At 42.8% G+C, this 19321-nt stretch overlaps 1 protein-coding gene across 1 annotated transcript in view; it reads left to right on the top strand.

The window, feature by feature from the left end:
* The first annotated feature begins 412 nt into the window (after positions 1-412).
* Positions 413-19321, top strand: part of CLTRN (collectrin, amino acid transport regulator) — a 44014-nt gene continuing 25105 nt past the window's right edge. Inside the window, exons 1-3 of the mRNA XM_053580381.1 lie at positions 413-549; positions 874-932; positions 8586-8671. Coding sequence (XP_053436356.1) covers positions 492-549; positions 874-932; positions 8586-8671 — 203 coding nt within the window. The 5' untranslated portion in view covers positions 413-491. The remainder of the gene's footprint in view (positions 550-873; positions 933-8585; positions 8672-19321) is intronic.

Genomic DNA, 19321 nt, shown 5'->3' with positions numbered 1-19321 from the left:
TCAGGTGAGGCCATTCTTGGAAGACAGCCTTTGTTTCTGAAGACAGAGATAGAGAGGAGTTTGTTTCCTAAATTAGCCTGTCTGTGAACCAGATATCAGGGTTTTAGCCCTGAAAAGGTGGAAAGTTCATGCCAAGGAAAAGCTCCAGAAAGGACCCAGTGCTTTCCGCTGTGCGCTCCACCAGACAGCCACAGAAGGGCTGGGGGAGCATTCCAACTTTGAGACAGCAGAGGAAACATTCTTTTGAGGTAGAATCTGGAAAAAACAACTTATCTGCTTTTCAAACAGATTTTTGTAAATAAGTGACAGGAGATGGGCTGCTTTTATAGAAGTATTAACCCAAATGATGGATGTTAATCATTAAACCTTTTAGGTGGTGGCTGGCTTGTTTCTTTGATATTCTAATCCGGGTCACAGAATGGCTAAGACAGCTTTAAGTGCAGGGTGAATTTTTTTTTCTCAGTTTGCCTTGTGTTTTCCACTCTGAAAGAATGTTGTGGCTGCTCTTTTCCCTGGTGACTGCTACTTACGCTGAACTCTGTCAACCAGGTAAGTCGCCTTGAAACTTTAAAATAGATTAGCAGTTTTCCTAAATGATTGACAAGTCCTTGACTGAAAGAACTCTTTTATTTTTCTAAATCTGCAGACATTACCCAGCTTGAAAGTTGGGGTCGGAACTGTTTAATCAGTTTGAAAGAACATTTGAAACCCTCTGTGATGATTTGGGGTAAACTTTCAGGTGTATTTGGGGGTAGCTTAATTGTAGTTCTATGTTCTGTTGTTTTGAGTTGAATTAAATAGCAGGATTTATCAGTCTTTTGTTTTCACAGATCTTATCACTATATCCTGCGCTTTCTTTTTTCTTTCTGGCAGGTGGAGAAAATGCTTTTAAAGTGAGACTTAGTATCAAAACAGCTCTTGGAGAGAAAGCAGTAAGTGGCACACCCTAGTGTTCCATCTCAGTTTTTGTTTGCTAATAACGCTCTTTCTCTAATAACAGGCTCTCTACATAGTTCGTCTTAATCTCAAACTAATTATTTCTAAAGACCTCACATCTGATCTTTTCATAAAACAAAGGTAGATTATAGTAAAATAGCAATTGTTAATAAAGTAGGTTTGCCTAAGTATTTAATGTGCAGTGTGTGCTAGAAAATATGTGAAGTTTTATCTTACGTAAAATAATTTAAAAAACCAAACATCTCGGCCGGGTGCCCGTAGCTCAATGGTTAGAGCACTGCTGCATGTACCAGTGGTGGCGGGTTCAAACCCAGCCAGGACCTGCTAAACAAAAAAATAAAAAAAAAATGAATATCTAGGCTCAGCGCCTGTAGCACAGTGGCTGTGGCGCCGGCCACATGCACTTGGGTGGCGGGTTTGAACCCAGCCTGGGCCTGCTAAACAACAATGACAACTGCAACAACAAAAAATAGCTGGGCGCTGTGGCGGGCACTTCTAGTCCCAGCTACTTGGGAGGCTGAGGCAAGAGAATTGCTTAAGCCCAGGAGTTGGAGGTTGCTCTGAGCTGTGACATCATGGCACTGTACCAAGGGTGAAATAGTGAGACTATCTCAAAAAAAAAAAAAAAGAACATCTCAACCTGGCATGGTGGAGCAAAAGGGCTTATATCAGCCTCAGTTTTCTAGTCATTGAAAAGAAGGGGCAACTCTGGGGCGGCACTTGTGGCACAAAGGAGTAGGGGGCAGCTCCATATACCGGAGGTGGTGAGTTCAAACCTGGCCCCGGCCAAAAACTGCAAAAAAAAAAGGGGGGGGGGGCAATTCTACCCACTTAAGATCTTTATGGCCTCCAATTGTCCAATGTTAATGTGAATTTCTTCCATTTTTAAAGTAACAATGTGAAACATATGCTTATGAAATAGAAGTTAAAAAAGAGTCATAATAACAGCAAAGACCATTGAATTAATAAAACAGTATTGTCTAATTCTAGTTTCCATTTCCCAGGGTGGCCTGCAAAAAATTTTTTTTTTCTCGATTAGGAGGTGATAGTGAGATGCCTCAGATTAGAAACAAACAAAAAAAAAGTGCTAAAAAACTAAATCTGTTTTCAGGCTTGTCCACCAGTATATTACATTACTTAATGAGTAATGGTTGTTATAGCAGCTGGCATTTATTTGTTTAGAAGTTAGTTTCGTTTCTGGCTGGGACCCTTTTAAGCACTTGACTCCTATCAAGTCGTTCAGCCCTGACGACAACGTTTTGAGGAAGGTAGTACAGGTATTTCCGTTCCCACTGGACGGATGAGAAAACTGAGGTATAAGGAAATTAAGTAACTCACTCAAGATCTCAAGTCAGCAAGGGACAGAGGTAAGACTTGAATCCCAGGCAAGTCTGACCACAGAATCCACTCTCTGTGCCTGGTTGCTTGTGCCAGGACACTCTGATGTAGTCACCATCCGGAACGCTAGGGAGGCAATGGCAATTCAAATCTGGCTTGTCCTAGCTATTGTGGAGCTTATGGTAGTGGGAGAATCAGTCATCCACTAGATATTCACATACAAATCTTGACAAAAGGACTGTGAATTGCAAAGGGCTTTGACTTCATCAGGGACCTTAGCACCTGACACTTGCTGTGAGGTTTAAAGCGTGAGAAGTGACCCAGGGGATAAAAGGAGAGACAGCGGGAACAGCATGTGCGAAGGCCTATCGTAGCAAAGAGGTTGGTGAGAGTGAAGGACAGAAAGGAGGCTGAGGTATCTGGAATCCAGGTAGTGAGGAGGAACCTAGACAGAAAGGAGGGGCTAGGTCAAGGACTACTGGACTCGGTTGGGGAGTTTTGTTTTGAGATGAAGGGAGTGTTTAAGAGCATCAAATCTGGCAGTGCCCATAGATCAGTGGGTAAGGGCACCAGCCACATACACCGAGGCAGGCGGGTTTGAACTCAGCCCAGGCCTGCTAAACAACAATGACAACTGCAACAAAAAAATAGCTGGGCATTGTGGCGGGTGCCTGTACTCCCAGCTACTCGCGAGGCTGAGGCAATAGAATCACTTAAGTCCAAGAGTTAGAGGTTGCTGTGAGCTGTGACAACACAGCACTCTACCCAGGGAGACATAGGTCTCAAAAAAAAAAAAAAAAAAGGAAAGAAAAAGAAAAGAAAAAGAACATCGGCTCAGTGCCTGTAGCTCAGTAGCTAGGGCGCCAGCCACCTTCACCAGAGCTGGTGGGGTCGAATCCAACCGGGGCCCGCCGAACAACAACGACAACTACAGCCAAAAAAAATAGCCAGGCCTTGTGGCTGGCGCTTGTAGTCCCAGCTACTTGGGAGGTTGAGGCAAAAGAATCACTTAAGCCCAAGAGTTGGAGGTTGCTGTGAGCTGTGATGCTACGGCACTCTACTGAGAGCGACATAATGAGACTCTGTCTCATAAAAAAAGAAAAGAAAAAGAAAAAAGAGCATCAAATCTGTTCAAAGGCCAAGCCAGATGAAGGCTAAAAAATGCTCATAGTGTTAAGCAATGTCGGGGCTGGGGGCGGCTTTGGGAGAGCTGTTTTGTGGAGTGGCGCAGCTGGAAGGCGGATGACGAAGAGAGGTAAAAATAATGGGTGGTGAACATGTGGGAATGGAATTGTGGACAACTCCTTGGAGAGTCTTGGCTGTGAAGGGCAGGAGAGAGACAGCAATAAATGGAAGAAAGGAAGATTGAGCAAAGTGACTTGTCTTTGCTGGTTGAATGGGAAAGACTCGAGCACGGTGAAAAGGCTCCAGTAGGAGCCGAATACCCAGAAGGGAGGGGAAACCGATATGTTTAGATCCTGAGAAGGGCAGAGTTGGAGGAGTAGCCGCGGAAAGGCATAGGCCGGTCTGGCACTTTGGGGTGGGGGTGGATAGGACATGTGTCTATGGAGGAATGTTTTGTATCTCGGTGTCAGGAAGATGGCAGAGTTGAAATTGATGACTTGAGATATATTTATGAATTGTGAAGCACTTTGAAGGCATTCAGTGAGATGTGAGGTGAGGTTTGAAATAGTCACCCGGCCTATGAGAGAGAGAACTGATGAAAAAACCTAAGGGATTCCCAGGCAATTTGGGGGTAGGTCGTCATGAATTTTTTAGAATTAAACCAACTAATCTGTTTTGTGATCTTACTGAGTTATGCTGATTACATACCTAAAACATGGGATTCTTAGATATGTGCAAAAAGGAAGGTGAGCCAGGGCCATTTGGGGCCTTGGCACAAGTGTTACTGAAGTGAGGAACCAGGGAATCTGAACTGACAGATAATATATGCAGTTAATATGCAGCACTTGGTCTGTGAAGCCATATGTGGGATTTAAAGGCATGTTCAATTTTATACATTGAGCACCTATCATGTGTCAAGTGTATGTACAACAGGTGGCTAAGCTGCTCTGAATGTTTTTGTGCATATATTTGTATTTTCCGTATGCTTTCTCTTTGGGGGTGGGTATTTGTCTAGGAGTAGAACGGCTGGGCCATAGAGTGCACAAATGTTTAGCTTTAGTATCTCTCTCCTTATCCTCTTTTAATTTGTACATTTTCTCATTACTACATGGTCTCAATTCCTTTTATGAGTGAAGACTGTGTCTTTGAAACATTTTGAATGCCCTGATAGAAATATGCTATGCCCAAAGCACAATCTTTCAATCTTTTCATACTTACTCAAGGTAAGTTAGTTCCACTGGCAGGACACTCAGCCTGGTCTAGAACTAAGTCAGTCCTGTTCTGATCTAAATGGCTTAGGGCTTTGTTCTGTAACCAAACTGGACTCCTACCTAGCCATCTGGCGCTCTTCTTTTCAAGAGGAATCAATGTCAGCACAGAGGTTGAATCATCCCTCAAGATCTATTTCTTTTCTTTTTTTTTTTTTTTGCAGTTTTTGGCCAGGGCCGGGGTTAAACCCGCCACCTCCAGCATATGGGGCCGGCGCCGTACTCCTTTGAGCCACAGGCGCCACCCATCCCCCAAGATCTAAAAACAACATCAATTCATGTCCTAGGGAGAGCTGGCTGGCATCTTCATTTTCATTTGCTGCACTGAGTTTATTATTCTCATGTACACTTGAGCAGCTTATTCCCCATCTTGGAATTCTATTAACAAGGCTTCCCTGTGGAAGAGTGTTCATGTGCTATTTTTAACCAGACTCATTTCTTCTTTATGTTTTGCTCATTTATTTATTAGATTGGACTATAGCTACTCTTATTCCGAGTAAAACTAATTTTGGAAAGAAATGTATTCTCAAAACCAAGGAGCTGTGTCGTGCACCAGTTAGTTATTTTTAGAATTTCCTAGTATAATATAAAAGGAAAAGTTAGCTTTTAAGAGATTGAAGGAATTGCAGTACATTGAGCTCCATAGAGACAGCGCCGGGGCAAGTGAGAGCCGGACGGGCACTGGGTGACTCTGCCTCGCTGAGGAAAAATAACTAAACATGGGCAAAGGAGATCCTAAGAAGCCAGGAGGCAAAATGTCATCACACGCATTCTTTGTGCAAACTTGCTGGAAGGAGCACAAGAAGCAGCACCCAGATGCTTCAGTCAACTTCTCAGAGTTTTCTAAGAAGTGCTCAGAGAGGGGGAAGACCATGTCTGCTAAAGAGAAAGGAAAATTTGAAGATACGGCAGAGGCGGACAAGGCCCGTTATGAAAGAGAAATGAAAACCTATATCCCTCCTAAAGGGGAAACACAAAAGAAGTTCAGGGATCCCAATGCACCCAAGAACCTCCATGTTCTGTTCTGAGTATCGCTCCAAATCCAAAGGAGAACATCCTGGCCTATCCATTGGTGATGTTGCAAAGAAGCTGGGAGAGATGTGGAGTAACACTGCTGCGGAGGACAAGCAGCCTGATGAAAAGAAGGCTGCAAAGCTGAAGGAAAAATACAAAAAGGATATTGCTGCAGACCGAGCTCAAGGAAAGCCTGATGCAGTGAAAAAGGGAGTCGTCAAGGCTGAAAAAGGCGAGAAAAAGAAGGAAGGGGAGGAAGATGAGGAAGATGAAGATGATGATGGAGAAGTTGGTTCTAGCACAGATATTTTTGTCTATAAAGCATTTATAACCCCCCCATACACAACTCATTCCTTTTAAAGAAAAAAACTGAAATGTAAGGCTGTGTAAGATTTGTTTTTAAACTATACAGTGGCTCAGCACCTGTAGCACAGTAATTACAATGCCAGCCACATACATCAAGGGTGGCGGGTTCAAACCTGGACCAGGCCAACTAAACTGCAACCGAAAAATAGCTGGGCATTGTGGTGGGTGCGTGTAGTCCCAGCTACTTGGGAGGCTGGGCAAGAGAATTTCTTAAGCCCAAGAGTTGGAGGTTGCTGTGAGTTGTGATGCCACAGCACTCTACTGAGGGTGACAAAGTGAGACTCTGTCTCAAAAAGAAAAAAAACTGTACAGTGTCTTGACTTGGCGCCAAACAACAATGACAACTACAACCAAAAAATACCTGGGTGTTGCAGCAGGCACCTGTAGTCCCAGCTACTTGGGAGGCCGAGGCAAGAGAATTGCTTAAACCCAAGAGTTAGAGGTTGCTGTGAGCTGTGACGCCATAGCACTCCACAGAGGGCGACATAGTGAGACTCTGTTTCAACAAAAACAAAAACAACAAAAACCATACAGTGTCTTTTTTTTGTATAGTTAACACACTACCGAATGTGTCTTTAGATAGCCCTGTCCTGGTGGTATTTTTAAAAGCCACTGACCTTGCCTGGTACAGTCTAGGGATTGTAAATTGTCATGGAAATTTAAAACAGGTTCTTGTAGGTGCGCAGCACAAATTAATTACATATTGGACGGTAGATTTTTAATCTTCAGTTGTCTTTGATGCAACTTATACGAAATAACTGTTGTTTTGTTAACTGAATACCACTCTGTAACTACAGAAAAACCCCTTGTAACTGTTTTGTTGATATTCTGAATGCTTCTAAGTAAATACGAGTTTTTTAATTAAAAAAAATAAAAGATTGCAGGAACACTTCAGACAGGATCTAAAGCAGACATTAAAATGCAATATTCAGCATTCGTATCTGAGGGAACAAAAAGAGACTGAATGTTCTCTTCTCAGTGGTAACAGCTCACTGCAGAGTTATGTAAGATAGGACTGAACGTGCATGGGGGTGAAGTAGAAGCAATTGAAGAAAGTTTAAAGGACATACAGTAGACCCTCCATAGTTGACCAATGACGTTGACCAGCTCCTTAAGTTGAGCTCATTTTCATAGAGCGGACATGTATCACACGTACGTATCTGTACAGAAGGCCTAGTTCCTTATGTTGACCACCTCTGTATGTCAGGCAGTTGGTTATAGTCCCTTGGGTGGTCAACTTGCAGGAGTTCTACTGTGTTTTCAAAGTATCTAGCAGATAGAAAGAGGTGCAGTCATAAACCTTCCTATCCAGAGAAGGTAGCTGAGTGATATATTTTTTGTTGTTATTTAGGAGCCATTTATTTTTACTTATTATCCCACTCCCTCCTCCACCAGAGGAGGAGAAAGGGGGTAATAGTAAAATGTTTTCCTATCCCAGAGTGAAACCCAAATTCTGAATATGTCTCCCTGCTATCCAGCCCTTCCCCTCCACTCAGCTGTTTCTGCTCCAGTCACACTAGCTTCCTTGGTGGTCCTTAAACAATATTATGTTCTTTTTGCCTCAGGCTTTTTTCTTTGCCACAGGAAGGAGCAGAAGGAGTGAAATACAGTACATGAGCTTTCTAGGGCTGCTGTAATAAACTACCGCAGACTGGTAGCTTAAAGAATAGAAATTTACTTTCTTGGGGCAGCGCCTGTGGCTCAAAGGAGTAGGGCGCTAGCCCCATATGCCGGAGGTGGCAGGTTCAAACCCAGCCCCGGCCAAAAAAAAAAAGAAGAACTTTTTTCTTTTTTGGAGGCTAGAAGTCTGACAACAAGATATCCACAGGGTTGGTTCCTTCTGAGGATGAAAGGGAAAGATCTGCTCCAGGTCCCTTTGTTTGGCTTGAAGATGGCCATCTCCCTGTGTCTGCAAGTCATCTTCCCGCTGTATGAATCTTTGTCTGAATTTCTTCTTCTAATGACACCAGTTGTACTGGATTAGGGGCCCCCTTGAATTTAACTTATTCCAACTTAATCTCTGTAAAGACACTATCTCCAAATACAGTTACATGCTGAGGTATGGGAAATTAGGGCTTCAACATGAATGTGTGTGTGTCTGTGGGGGGAGCAGTTCAGCCATAACATGTACACGCACCCTCAAGTTTCCACCTAAGAAAATAGGAAAATTGTGTCGATGTTAATAAAGGAAAGGAAACTGGGAGTGAGTTTATGAGGGAACAGAGGAAGAGAGGAAGGAAGTGGACTACTAATGGCCAGGGTGAACTGTCCAAGTGCCCTATTTGTTGACTGGCAACTGATATTGCAGGTTCCGAGGAAGATTACGCAACACACCAAATGTGGAATTATAGAATGTCTGAGAAACACTGCCCTGAACATTATGGGGATGTGATTTAGCATGTCTCCAGTTAGAGAGCCAGAGAGAGAGGAAGGACACCACTATGGTGGGCACAATTAGAATGGAAGGGAACATTTTTTACCATATGCCTCTGAATTTTTGTTTTTCTTCTCTTTCAGTATGCCTGGGATGTGAATGAAGAATATCTTTTCAGAGCGATGGTGGCTTTCTCCATGAGAAAAGTTCCCAACAGAGAAACAACAGAGTATGTAAACAGTGAGAAATCTTACCATAATTTGTGGTATTATTTGAGATAGTGCATTATTTCAAACCTTGATCTTGAAGATAATTTATTAATGTAATGTTTTGAAGGGCCCCACATTTATATCGAATTTTTAAAAACTTTTGTAATCTAGGTCAGCTTATACTTTATAATGTGTTCCAACAATGTTATTTGTTCGATAGGTAATACGAAGATAAAATATCTACCTCCCCCTGCAAATTGCAGTTATGTGTCCTAAGCTTTCTGCATTTCTTTTTTTTTTAAGACAGAGTCTCACTTTGTAACCCTCGGTAGCGTGCCATGGCGTCACAGTTCATAGCAACCTCAAACTCTTGGGCTTAAGTGATTCTCTTGCCTCAGCCTCCCAAGGAGCTGGGATGACAGGAGCCCACCACAATGTCCGGCTGTTTTTATTTTATTTATTTATTTTTGGACACATTAAAATTTGCTTTGATACTTCTTTAGGGAAAGAAAATCACACTTTTAGTGAATGAACGAGAAACATTTTTATAGTAGCAGTAGGCTATTATTTTTATCTACCATGCCATGAATTAATAAGGAAGAGGTTCCAGTAGCTCAGGGGGACACCTTGCCATTGAATGTGACAAAGTGTTGATTGACTTTTGAATTCATGGGAAATAGGTTCCAGCACCTTGTATCACTGTTACATGGGGACTATTGGTTATTCTGTGTGCTATGCTGTACACCTACAATGCCATGAGCTCATGGGGAATAAATAGGTTCTTGCACCTCAAAACGTGGGTCCACTGGTTCTTCTGTGTGCTATGTTATATGCTTATTATGCCATGAATTCATAGGGAATGGGTTCCAGGAGCTCAGGCTCCTTTCTGTTGGTTCTCACAAAGTGGGCTTCTCTGGGTGGCGCAGGCTGGCGCTTCAGTTGAACCCAGGTCCCTTTCTCTTTGGCTTCCTTCTTTTTCTGGTAATTTTCCTTCCCATGTTTCAGGAAGCTATCTTGGCTCCTAGATAATATGCTCAATACGAACATTAATCTTCTTTGCAAGGATCTTGCCCTTAACTTGTTTGTTTACAACAATGCCAACAGCATGCTGGGTGACATTGTAGATTCTCTGGTTTTGCCATGGTAACATTTGTGTGGCATGCCTTTTTGAACAGCACCCATTCCCTTGATGTCTACAATATCACCTTTCTTGTAGATTTGCATATATGTGGCCAAAGGAACAGCTCCATGTTTTCTAAAAGGCCTAGAGAACATGTATTGGGCGCCTCTCCTCTTTCCCTTTGTGTTTGTCATTTTGGCGAATTACTGGAAGATTACTGGAAGATGGCGTCTCTGGCCGAAAGGACGGCTATTTTTAGAGATGAGGTCTTGCTCTGGCTCAGGCTGGTCTCGAACCTGTGAGCTCAGGCAATCCACCCACCTCGGCCTCCCAAGTGTGCTGGGATTATAGGCATGAGCCACCATGCCCGGCAGCTTTCTGCATTTCTATTGTGTATATAATTTTTCTTGCAGACAGATTGATATTACAGAACTCTACTCTCACTTTCAAAATAACCTAAATATGTATAGGTTCTTTCTATACATATTTCATACCTATTCTAGCACATTGTTTATTTTAATAAAGGCACTTACTATAACTTTTAATAGTTTTATATTTTTTCTATTCTTCTAGAGGAACTTCTCTATTTATGAGGTTTCCTTCCTTCTCTATTTGTGATGAGGATAACACTCCTGTTCTCTCTCTTCTCCCTCCCTCATTTCTCCCCTTGAGAGGTGAAATGACTTATCTGATTGGTGAGCTGGAAGAAGAACTTGGGGATGATTTTCTGCCTCTTTGGGAGGCATTTTTCTGTGCTACTCCCTAGCTAAGTACAGAAGTAAGCCTCACACGGACAGGCACATACACCCTAAGGATATGCTTTCTGTTTACAGCTGAGGAGAGTTTAGATTAGTAGGTGCCATATCATATAGGATGTTAAATATCTTGCACATTACTCTAGTACATGATAATACCTGCCTCAGTTCTGTTTTATGTGAGACAATGTAGGTGAATTTATTTCATTTCAGCATGTTTCTTAAATTAGGAAGAAAATTTGCATACTAATTAAAGTCCTGTCTTCCAACATAGACTTTTATTTTGGTTTCCTATCTGCTTCATCTTTTTGTATTAACTCTATAATGATTTAGGGCCTGGTGAAGAGGATTAGAATTAATTGGTCTCCCTCATATTCATAATATCTGATGTGTGAGCTATAAATATAAGGAATAAAACAGAGGAGTGGAATTTCAGGGTATAAAATAAACACATGCTATATGTATTTGTATGTATACCCATGTATATTTTGAATATATATTTTAAATAATACATTCAAAAAATAAAAGGAGGGATATACTAAAAGAAAATTTTGCTCTAAGTAGTTTTTTCCTATTTTACAGATAAAAAATATATTTCCTTATTTTATGCCATTAAACTACAGCATTCGTTCCCAAGTACAGTATTTATAATGACTTTTTTCACCAAAAACAAGGTGATAAAATTACAAAATATTGAAAAGAAAAAAGCCACTGGTTTTCTCACACTACTGACCCTTTGGTATTTTCTTCTAACTCTTTTTGTAAGCAGGTTTGTACTTTGCTGCCTCCACAGCATTATTACTTCCTCTAAGTGCCCACATTTCACCTAGCACATACTAAGTTAAATCACATGTTTTAATTCCTAGGAACAATTAATGTAAACATGTAATATTTTAGATTAATTTTGAGGAGTTCACCTTTGAAGGCTTCCTTCAGAACCTGAGATATGGGAGGAGCCTGTGAATCTCTGATCTATTTTATTAAAAGGATGTTGTACTTAGAATCGAGCACACAGGGTATATAAAAGCTTTGGTTGCCAATGACAGTTGTCAAAATAGAAACTGCAAAACTAGACGATGGATCAATAAACATTTTTCTTTTTTTTTTTTTTTTGAGACAGTGTCTCAATCTGTCACCCTGGGTAGAGTGCTGTAGCATCACTGCTCACAGCAACCTTAAACTCTTGGGCTTAAGTGATCCTCTAGCCTCAGCTTCCCAAGTAGCTGGGACTACAGGCGCCTGCCACAACGCCTGGCTATTTTTGGTTATAGTTGTCATTGTTGTTTGATAAGCCCAGGCTGGATTCGAACCTGCGAGCTTTGGTGTGTGTGGCTGGCGCCTTAGCCGCTTGAACTACAGGTGCTGAGCCAATAAACATTTTTTTTATAAAGGGTTAGGCATCTCTATGGGAAGAGCCTTCTCCTATGGAAAGGGGACCGCACACTGCAAGATGAGGCTGAAAACAGCTTCGCGGAGAGGCTGCCTCTCTCCAGGGGGCAGGTGGGTGGGAGATACCAGGAGCTTGGCAAAGGCTCAGTTTGCAGCCTTCTGCCTTCCAGAGGTCTTCAGGTGCCAGTGTGGGCACAGTGAATTCCGGACTGTGGCAAGTGACCCTTTCCAGGAAGGTGTCAGGATTCAAATCTCGGGCATCAGCTATTTATTGTTTTTCCCTCTCACTAATATCCACTAATATTGCAGAAGACGTAGAAGATACTGTGAAGCCCAAAGAATAAAACAAATCACATGAACTGAAAGCAAACACATTCCGGTGATTAACAGGGTAACGAATATGCCCATTTTCATCCCACCCTTTGCCCAGTCCTTACTACCAGATCTCTTACGTCAAGTGTGGTCACCACCAATGATAGAGTCACTATTTGCCGAGGATGCCTCTTCATATCTGGAAGCTGCCCCTGGCCCACACTTAAGAGTAGGATCCCCACCCCCCCCACCCCCACCCCCACTCCCCGGCTATGGTGGAGGACGTGACTTCTACTGGAGAGCTGCCGGAGGAAGAGACAGGGATTTCCTGAGAGGCTCAGAGAAGCAGAGGGTATGGCTCCGCAGAGGCCTGTGGCATGTCCACCCCTCTCCGTAGTACAGGGGCAGGAAGGGTTCCTGTGTAGACTCAGCAACGCAGTCCCTCGGGACAACTGGCCCCATTCGGTGAGAGCACCATTGCTTACTAGCCATGATGTGTTTGGAGTGAAATTCTTTTTTTTTTTTTTTTTGGAGACAGAGCCTCACTTTGTCAACCTCGGGTGAGTGCCATGGCGTCACAGCACACAGCAACCTCCAACTCCTGGGCTTAGTCTATTCTCCTGCCTCCACCTCCCGAGTAGCTGGGACTACAGGTGCCCGCCACAACGCCCGGCTATTTTTTGGTTGCAGTTTGGCCGGGGCCGGGTTTGAACCTGCCACCCTTGGTATATGGGGCCGGCGCCTTACCGACTGAGCCACAGGCGCCGCCCTGGAGTGAAATTCTTACAGCGGCAGGGCTGCTCTTAGAGGGTGGAGCTGTCTGTAAGAGGGGAGAGGGCACATTATTTCCTGGCCAGGTGCCCCCCACCTCGCAGACTTTCTCAGCACTCCCTTAAGTTACCAGCAGAGTAGCAGCCACTGAGGTTCTAGAGCAGGGGTCCTCAAACTTTAAACAGGGAGCCAGTTCACTGTCCCTCAGACCATTGGAGGGCTGGACTATAGTTTAAAAAGAAAAAACTGAACAAATTCCTATGCACACAGCACATATCTTATTTTGAAGTAAAAAAACAAAACGAGAACAAATACAATCACACCACTGCATGTGGCCCGCGGGCCGTAGTTCGAGGACCCCTGTTTAGAATACAATGGTGTCCCCAGTCACTGCATGTGTTTCTGGGACAGAAACCTGGATATGTTCCCGGGGCTAAGGTGAGGCTGCGGACGGGAACAGGATGGCCCAGAACCAACCTCAGGGCAAGGCTGGAGGGGGCACCTGGAGGAAGAGGGGAGAGAGAGAGATGGTCAGAGATCCTCACCCACATCAGGGGAAGGCTCAGCCCAGAGTCCCTGAGGGGCCCCAAAGGCCCCCCCCCAGGTGCTGTGAACTCAGAGCATCGGACCCCCCAGGGCAGAGGACCAGTGACAGCAGCGGGGACCACAAAGGGCCCTGGTCCAGGAAAAAGAGCTGCTTCTTGTCTGTCTCACCCCCATCTCCCTTTCCTGCCTCTGCAGGGGAATGAAGCTTGGGGGAGGGGAGCACGTGCAGAGAGGGAGGGGGTAAAGGCTGGAGCCCTCACAGGGCCCTGCTCCTGCCAGGCCTGCAGGGAGGAGCAGAGCTGTAGCTTAGAGCGGAAGGGCAGTTTTGACTAGGGTGGCTGGGAGGCTTTCAGAGCCGGAAGTGACAGGACAGCTCCACCACCTGCTGCAGGTGATGTCACAGGGCCCAAAGGCAGTGGTGTGAGAAACATCAGCCTCTCCCTTCACGGCAGTCCAGGAGGCCAGCCTGTGGAACTGCATTGCTGTGGTTGGGTCCACAGTGTTAAGTGACCTCTTCTGAAAGCCTGCTGCCTGCTGGGCATGGAGGTTAAAATGAGGCGGAAGATCAGATCCCACACTGTACCAGGCCCATACCCAGCAACCTGGCCATGTAAGTGCTGTAGAAAGATGGACTAAATGTGGGAGTATCAAAATTGTTAGTCACAAATCTTGATATCAAATTTTGTTTTTTGCTATTTACTGGATTTTCTTAGAGCTAGAATGGAAGGTAGATGAAAAAAGTGAAGTTAAGAAAAAGGTCTGGTTTCATTAGATTTGGCATTTTTCTTGGCACTTGGTTGAAGATGGGAACTGTTTTCAACTATTTATAATATGGTTCAGGCCAGATTCACTAAAAGTGTTTCACGGGAATTTTAAAATGTTGACGGAAGTCTCCAAGTAAGCTGTCTTCTAAGTTTAAAGTTGAGTCTATTTCCTAGGTAAATTGGGAAATTTATCTGTCTAATTTCCCCTAATATCAGCTTTTAGATAATTTATCATTTTTAGCAAGAGAGGTAGAGCAAGAAGAGGTAACTCGGGTGTGGCTTTCTCTTTCTGAGTTAAATGGTGTAGGGCAAGTAATGGATTTCTTCCTTTGCCTAATTATTCAAGGATAAGTCTTGTGATCTAAAAAGGAACAACATGCTCTTGTATCCATGATAAGGGGATTAACAGTCTTGTGCTTCTGAAACAGCAGCCCAGCTCCCATTTAGTCCTTTTGATTTCCAGAAACAAGAGCCTGATTCTTACCACTTCTTGGAAGCAGCTGGCCCTGTTGCCACTGATGAAAAATCGCAGTTGAGCCAATTCTTAGAAACTTACCTTCAGACCTGGGCTCCCCACCCTTGAGGAAAGGGAGTAAACATCTTTACCTCTTTTTAGTGATTTGCTTAAAGAAGCCACTTGTACATGTGTTAATATAATTTATTGGTAAAAAGAATTGGCCAAATGATTATTAAATTGAATTCAGATAAGTCAATCAGCCACTGGCTGCTCTGAAAACCCATTATTGCATTGTTTCTGGGCCTGTCTCTGGGTTGGCTGGCCAGTGGTAGAGTCTCTCCTCCCACTTTGTTGCTAGAGTCCCTGGACTCTGGCTTTTATAAATTAAAAAATTTTTTTTTTGTAGAGACAGAGTCTCACTTTGTCACACTCAGTAGTGCTGTGGCATCACAGCTCACAGCAACTTCCAGCTCTTGGGCTTAGGCAATTCTCTTGCCTCAGCCTGCCAAATAGCTAGAACTACAGGCGCCCGCCACAATGCCTGGCTATTTTTTTGTTATAGCTGTCATTGTTTGGCGGGCCCAGGCTGGATTCGAATCTGCCAGCTCCGTTATATGTGGCTGGCATTCCAGCTGCTTGAGCTACAGGCGCCGAGCCTGGCTTTCTTTTTAATCTCCTGTTTCTGATGTGGCCATGGACACCACCTCCAAGATCATCAGCAAGGACATAAAGGGAAAGGAAGTTGTGGAGGGGCAGCAAAGGGAAGAGACGCCCCTGCTAATGGGAACAGCAGTGAAGAAAATGGAGAGTGGGAGGCTGACGATTGGGGTAGATGCGGAAGAGGAAGATGGGGAAGACGAGAAAGGGGAGGAAGGTGATGGTGAGGAAGAAGATGGAAGCGAAGATGAGGAAGCCGAGGCCATTGTGGGTAAATGGGCAGCTTGAGATGTTGAAGGCTGTGATGTTGCTACCAAGAAGGAGAAAATATGAGGATGACTAGACAGCAGAAAGAGAACGTTAAACTGGAAAAGAAAAGGGTGCTATGCCCCGTTCATCTGACACCTGGTCTCAGAATCTAAATATGGACAGCTTCCAGGAAAGAGGGCCTCCCACGGTGGGCAATGCCACCAGCAGGTAACAACCAATGGGCCAAAACCAACAGAAGGAATTTGCAACATGGGAGGAAAAGAGAACAAAACTTCCAAGGCCCTGCTTTCTTTTCTTAAAGTACTTTTAAAAAGAAATTTGTTAGTACTTTTAAATTTACATTTTCTGTTTTTGTATGAATTGTTAGGGGTCAGCCATTTTTAAAGATCTCAGAAGACCAAACCAGCTCTGGGAACGTTCTGTCCTACTTCTGACTTGACTTGTGGTATGCCCAGGTTCATTATAAATCTCAAAGGAGAGAAAGACCTTGAAGAAAAGCAGAAACAACAACAAAAACCAATCTTATTCGGAACACTTTTTTCTTTGCATATGTACTTAGCTATACTATCAGTAGTTGGTTTGTACCAGATGATTTAAAAGGCTAAGGATAAAAGGGTTCTTTTTCCCCCTTTTTTGTTCATGAGGTTGCTGTTTAGTTTTTGGCCTGTTTGATGCATGTGTGAAATAATGTTATCCAATGATAAACCACAATTTGATTTTACTAAGTAGTTATAACTAACTAAAAAATTTCTTCAGACTCATTCACATTTAAAATCTTGACCATGTAGTATTTTTATTTAGTTGTGCTAATGGCATTTCAGTTTATTTATTATATCAAAACATACTTTTAAAAGATGTGATTAGGTTAATAAGTGCTTGTTGGTTGATGCGTTTTCTTTTCTATTCTGTACTAATCTTGGACATTCAGAATAGTCACATTTGGAAGGAAGACCGTGAAGAAGTCACACTAGTGCATAATCTAAATCGAAAGAAACTTGTATCCTGGTTGGTTCCTTAAATTAACAACTGAACGCTGTACAATCATTCTTCATGTTTCTTCCTTTTTAGCGCCAACTTTCTCTCCTCCATTTATACTTCTTGGCTACCTCCATCTCTACAGTATATTCAGGATTCTTCTTTTACTAGAGAGTTCTCTGTGCTGTCTTGTTGTCTGAATATTTACAACTGGATAGACAAAGTTTGGGGAAAGTCATCTCCTTTCTTTTCTGTCATGGTAGCCCTGGGCCAATTTACTTCCTCTGTTTGTCTCTCTGGGAATAATAGTCAGAATCAGCAAGAGGTTAACCTTTATCAATCTATCCTATTTAATTCTTTCACCCATCCGTTTGTTTCATAATCACTTACTGAATGGCTTCCACAGACCATGCTTTAGGATTACAGTAGTTTACAGCATAGGACAGACTTGAGCCTCATGTCCCAGGGCCCAGAGAAATTTACTTATTGCAGGTGGACAAAGTATTTGATAGTCTCTCTAGTGATCTTGAAACTGATAAAATTAAAATAGATGTTCTTTGCTTGGAGATCATGACGTTGAAATCAGGGCAGGGATGAGAGACCCTCCTGACAAAGACTGCGGACAAGCCACATGAAATCTGGAAGGCTATGCCTTCCCATGTCCTGGGTCTATTCTCAGGCAGGGCAGGGAACTTTGTCCATATTCTGGCATCTCAGGAGTTACTGGCATCCACTCTGGTTTTTTTTTTTTTTTTGAGATAGTGTCACTATGTCGTCTTGGGTAGAATGCCATGACGTCACAGCTCACAGCAACCTCAGACTCTTGGGCTTAAGCGATTCTCTTGGCTCAGCCTCCCAAGTAGCTGGGACTATAGGCTCCCGCCACAATGTCCGGCTCTTTTTTGGTTGCAGTTGTCATTGTTGTTTAGCTGGCCTGGGCCAGGTTCAAACCCACCACCCTCGGTGCATGTGACTGGCACCGTAACCATTGTGCTATGGGCACCGAGCCTGGTTTTTAACATTCTTGAGACACTGACCTCACTCAATTCCTATGCCTGTGTTGCTAAGGTAAGGGTCATGGAATCTAAATCCCCTTGCAGTAGGAACTCTCTTCCTAACCATCCCTAACCATACTGGCTAATCGAGGTTAGTGCTTAGTAAATATTTGTGAGTGAATGAAGGATGTTTAACATCCTGGCTCTTACATCAGAGGCCTGTGTGCTGAGGTGCCATGGACAGGAGAAAGCAGTGTCCCCACCCATCCATTTATTCCTTTTCTTCCCCCTTACTTCTGGGGGAGGCTGCACCCATGCTGGACATGGCATATGATAGCCATAGCAGAAGTAGCTCCCCATTCTAGGGTTTAGCTCTTGTTGGATCTGAGGTTCTTACTCCTGGGGAGGCCAAGACATGAGTTAACTTCTCAAAGTATCATCAAATCAAGTAAGAAGCCCCACCCATGAGTGAGTCTCCATGTTCATATACATTAGTTGCCTTGTCTGTCTTCAGAGCAGGGGTGTGGTTTTCTGCAACATTGCTTTAGCAAGTAGGCTTATTAATTTCTAGTTCAACTGTTGGTGTGTGAGCAAAATATAAATACTTCTCCAAAATTATATTTCTATTATTGACGATTATTGAACAGTAGGTTACTTTTTTTTTTTTTTTTTTGCACTTTTTGGCCAGGGCCGGGTTTGTACCCACCACCTCCAGTATATGGGGCTGGAGTCCTACTCCTTTGAGCCACAGGTGCCACCCACTTTTTTGTTTGTTTAAAATCTTAGAAGAGATACATCTCTGGGCTGAACCATCATGTAGGAAAGACAATTAATATTCTCCTGTTGAAGAAGACCCCAAGCAACTAAAACTATTTACCTTTTTCCTAATATCAATCTTGGAGAAATGGTGGAAATGTTTTTTTTTTTTTTAATTAAATCATAAACACATAGATCATGTATACATTAATGCATTTATAATGCTAGTACCATGGGAGGCATCTTAATAAATACTTTTACATTTGAATATATAACAAAACTTAAAAATTTAGATAGCTAATAAGACCATCTTTACACTGATGGGTTTCAATATCTTGCATTTGAATATAGCTTTCTTTATTTCAAAATATGTTTTTATCTGTTGTCTATCAAAAAAGTTCACAAGAACATTAAAACATTGCTTAGTATTTTTCTTGTAAGTAATTTTACAGTGCCCAGGCAACATTTTAAGTAACTGCCTTACTCCTATACACATATTTGTATGTATGTGTCTGTGTGTGTATGTATTTAATTTGAAAAACATTTAGATTTATAAAAGAGTTGCAAAGATAATACAGAGAGGTCCTACAGATCAGTGATTCTCAGCTTGAACAGATTTTTGTCTCCCCTTTGCTCCCAAGGATATTTGAAAACATGTGGAGGCATTTTTGGTTTTCACAATTGAATGTGCTACTGGCAGCTATGGGGCATCCCCCAAATTGCCATACATGGGGAAAATTGTAGCTAAATGTACCTTTTATTTACAAAATAAGAGATATCTGCTGTTTATTACATTTTTTTCCCTATGTATGGTGACTTTTGGGACACTTTGTAGTATGTAGAGGCTATAAATGCTGCTATATGTCATACAAAACTGCTCTCCCCAAGAATTATCCAGGTTAC

The sequence above is a fragment of the Nycticebus coucang genome, chromosome X, assembly GCF_027406575.1.
Source record: "Nycticebus coucang isolate mNycCou1 chromosome X, mNycCou1.pri, whole genome shotgun sequence".
NCBI lineage: Eukaryota > Metazoa > Chordata > Mammalia > Primates > Lorisidae > Nycticebus > Nycticebus coucang.
This window is presented reverse-complemented; position numbering and strand designations above follow the sequence as displayed.